Source organism: Palaemon carinicauda, chromosome 4 (genome assembly GCF_036898095.1).
Source record: "Palaemon carinicauda isolate YSFRI2023 chromosome 4, ASM3689809v2, whole genome shotgun sequence".
Lineage (NCBI taxonomy): Eukaryota > Metazoa > Arthropoda > Malacostraca > Decapoda > Palaemonidae > Palaemon > Palaemon carinicauda.
The window spans coordinates 20790581-20793080 of record NC_090728.1 but is presented as its reverse complement, the minus strand read 5'-3'; the positions used below and the strand labels follow the sequence as shown (position 1 = coordinate 20793080).

The window sequence follows — 2500 nt, the reverse complement described above, 5'->3', positions numbered from 1 at the left end:
AATTTCAGGGCAAATTTTTTAGTGTTCGAGAAAGCAGAAAGTATTTTGACCCAGCAGTTAAAGCGGTTGAACTGTTGGTGATCCTTGAAGCCCTCATTCACTGTGGTCTTGTTGATGAGCTTAAAGAATTCCTCTTGTAAGCCATCAGGAAGATCTTCCATAGTGCATCAGAAAGGATTGTGGTCAAGAGTCAGGTGTACATTTTCATTTCTATCCGTTTATTGATTTTGAACTCCTTCAGGCAGATTATCAATGTTCCTTAATCTTTAGTTGTAGCTCTTCAGCAAGTGGTTCTTTTCTAATGACCTAGTTCAGACAATGAAGGGAAGCTACATTACTCTTTAAGCTTTCCTCTTCAAGGGAGTTAACTTGTCTAGGAAAGCCTTGATGGCATCAGTATGCATTGGGCTGATGGCATTTGGGACTTGTAGTTGCCAGTTGAAATCATTCAAAGCTTGAAAAACCTCTGCCAAGTAGGCCAGAGTACATTTAAATGGTCCCTGAATGTCATTTAATAGCTGTTCTGTTTTCTTCTCTTTGGCTGCCACAAATAGCTGTAATTCATCAAGGAGTTCAAATACCCGAGCGAGAACATTACTCTTTAAAAACCAACGAACAGATGTGTAGAAGAGGAGGTCTTGGTGAGCAGAATCCATAATTTGGCCCAATCTACGTAATAACCTTGTATTGATGGCCCTTCTTTTAACAATGATCGGCGAAGCGGATCACTGTTTACGAGGTACCTTTGAGAAGATAGGGAAGTGTCTTGAAGGCAAGAGTGTCATGGTGGATCTGGCAGTGTGATTTAAGGATATGTGGGTTATTTGTTTTGACCAGAGTCATAATTCATGACTTGGAGCCGTGCATGCTGGGAGATCCGTCCATACAGACACCAACAAATTTTACCCAAGATAGTTTTTCTTCTTCAAAGACACTATATCTTCAGCCTTTGTTGTTGTTATCAGTGGGCTGCAGAAAAGAAACTCCTCCTCCTGCTGATTTTCGGAGATGAGCTGAGCAACAAACCAGAAGCTAAGGACGATGTGCCCGTCTATCGTCTCATTAAGTTGGATGGCAAAGAAGGGAGATAGTTTCATTTTCTCTATCACCTGAGGTTTTGTGTTCTGTGACTTGTCATTGAAGCGATGCTTAATTGTGGTATCCGAAAGACTTATCTGATTAACGTTGTTGATACAGTTTTGATCAAGAACAAGTTAAGCTGTCTCTTCCATGCAGGGTTTAACAAGTTTTTCCCCAATTTTGTGCGGTTTCTGCTTTGCAATAAGAAGGGAAGTTCTAAGTTGAAAGAGAACTCCTGTTCCATGCTTCTAATTCAACTGTTTGAGCTGGTGTTTCTTGATTTTGAAGTATGCCAAATCCTTTTTTATCACTTCTGGATGAACCTTAGTGAAGGGATCCTTCAGCTTGAGGTAGAGTTCTGTGAATCCGCAGAACACAGGTGGTGAAAACAGACAGGGACTAAATTTTACGTGACTCTATCACGTCTGTTACAATAAATTAACGCGAACACTATGCATTTCAACATTTGTGTTACAACCAGATTCCGTTTTTATAAAATATTAAAAACTATACATAAGAAATATAATTACATGGTATTGAAAAGTATACTTAAGAAATATAATTATATCGATATATGCCAAAATTATGTCAAGTTAATCTATATTTTATATGACAAACAGCCCCCCCCCCCCCAAAAAAAAGGAAATAAAGAAATTGGCGTAATTATGATGAATCTGGCAGCCGTGGCACCTAAGAATGCATTAACAGTCTGTGCTTGCACTCCAGACAGCTCTGAGACTGACTGAAAAGTTTGGCCTTATTCTGGCAAGCTGAATGTAGTGCATATAGTTGTTAGACCCTCCATGACCCACAGTTTGGGAACCCTTGGGATAATATATAAATTGTTTGTACGTAGGTTAGATATCGTTTCCAAGAATAAAGTAGGAATATATCAAAGACAATTTTGTTGGTATTTTTGTTTATGGGGATGCAGAAACACATATATACACACACAAAGTCACTCTCTCTCTCTCTCTCTCTCTCTCTCTCTCTCTCTCTCTCTCTCTCTCTCTCTCTCTCTCTCTCTCTCTCTCTCTCTATATATATATATATATATATATATATATATATATATATATATATATATATATATATATATATATATATATATATATATATATATATATATATATACATATATATATATATATATATATATATATATATATATATATATATATATATATATATATGTATATATAGACAGTGACTAACCCATTCGGCCGAATGGGTTAGTCACTGTCTATATAAGCTTGCCGACCAGGGTTCGATTCCCGGCCGGAGCCAAGCTCTTGTCTTTGTGAGATTTCGCCTGGGGCTCTGATCCCGAGGTCGTTAAGAGAATCCAGACATTAATATATCAAAATATATATGGCTTATTTGAATATGAAAAACACGTAAAAATGTGCAAAATTTATCA

The 2500-nt window shown here is 37.1% G+C and overlaps 1 protein-coding gene across 1 annotated transcript in view; it reads right to left on the bottom strand.

Moving 5' to 3' along the window:
• Nucleotides 1-161, bottom strand: part of LOC137639298 (SCAN domain-containing protein 3-like) — a 378-nt gene extending 217 nt beyond the window's left edge. The window contains exon 1 of the mRNA XM_068371579.1: nt 1-161. This exon is cut by the window's left edge and continues 217 nt beyond it. Coding sequence (XP_068227680.1) covers nt 1-161 — 161 coding nt within the window.
• Nucleotides 162-2500: the final 2339 nt, after the last annotated feature.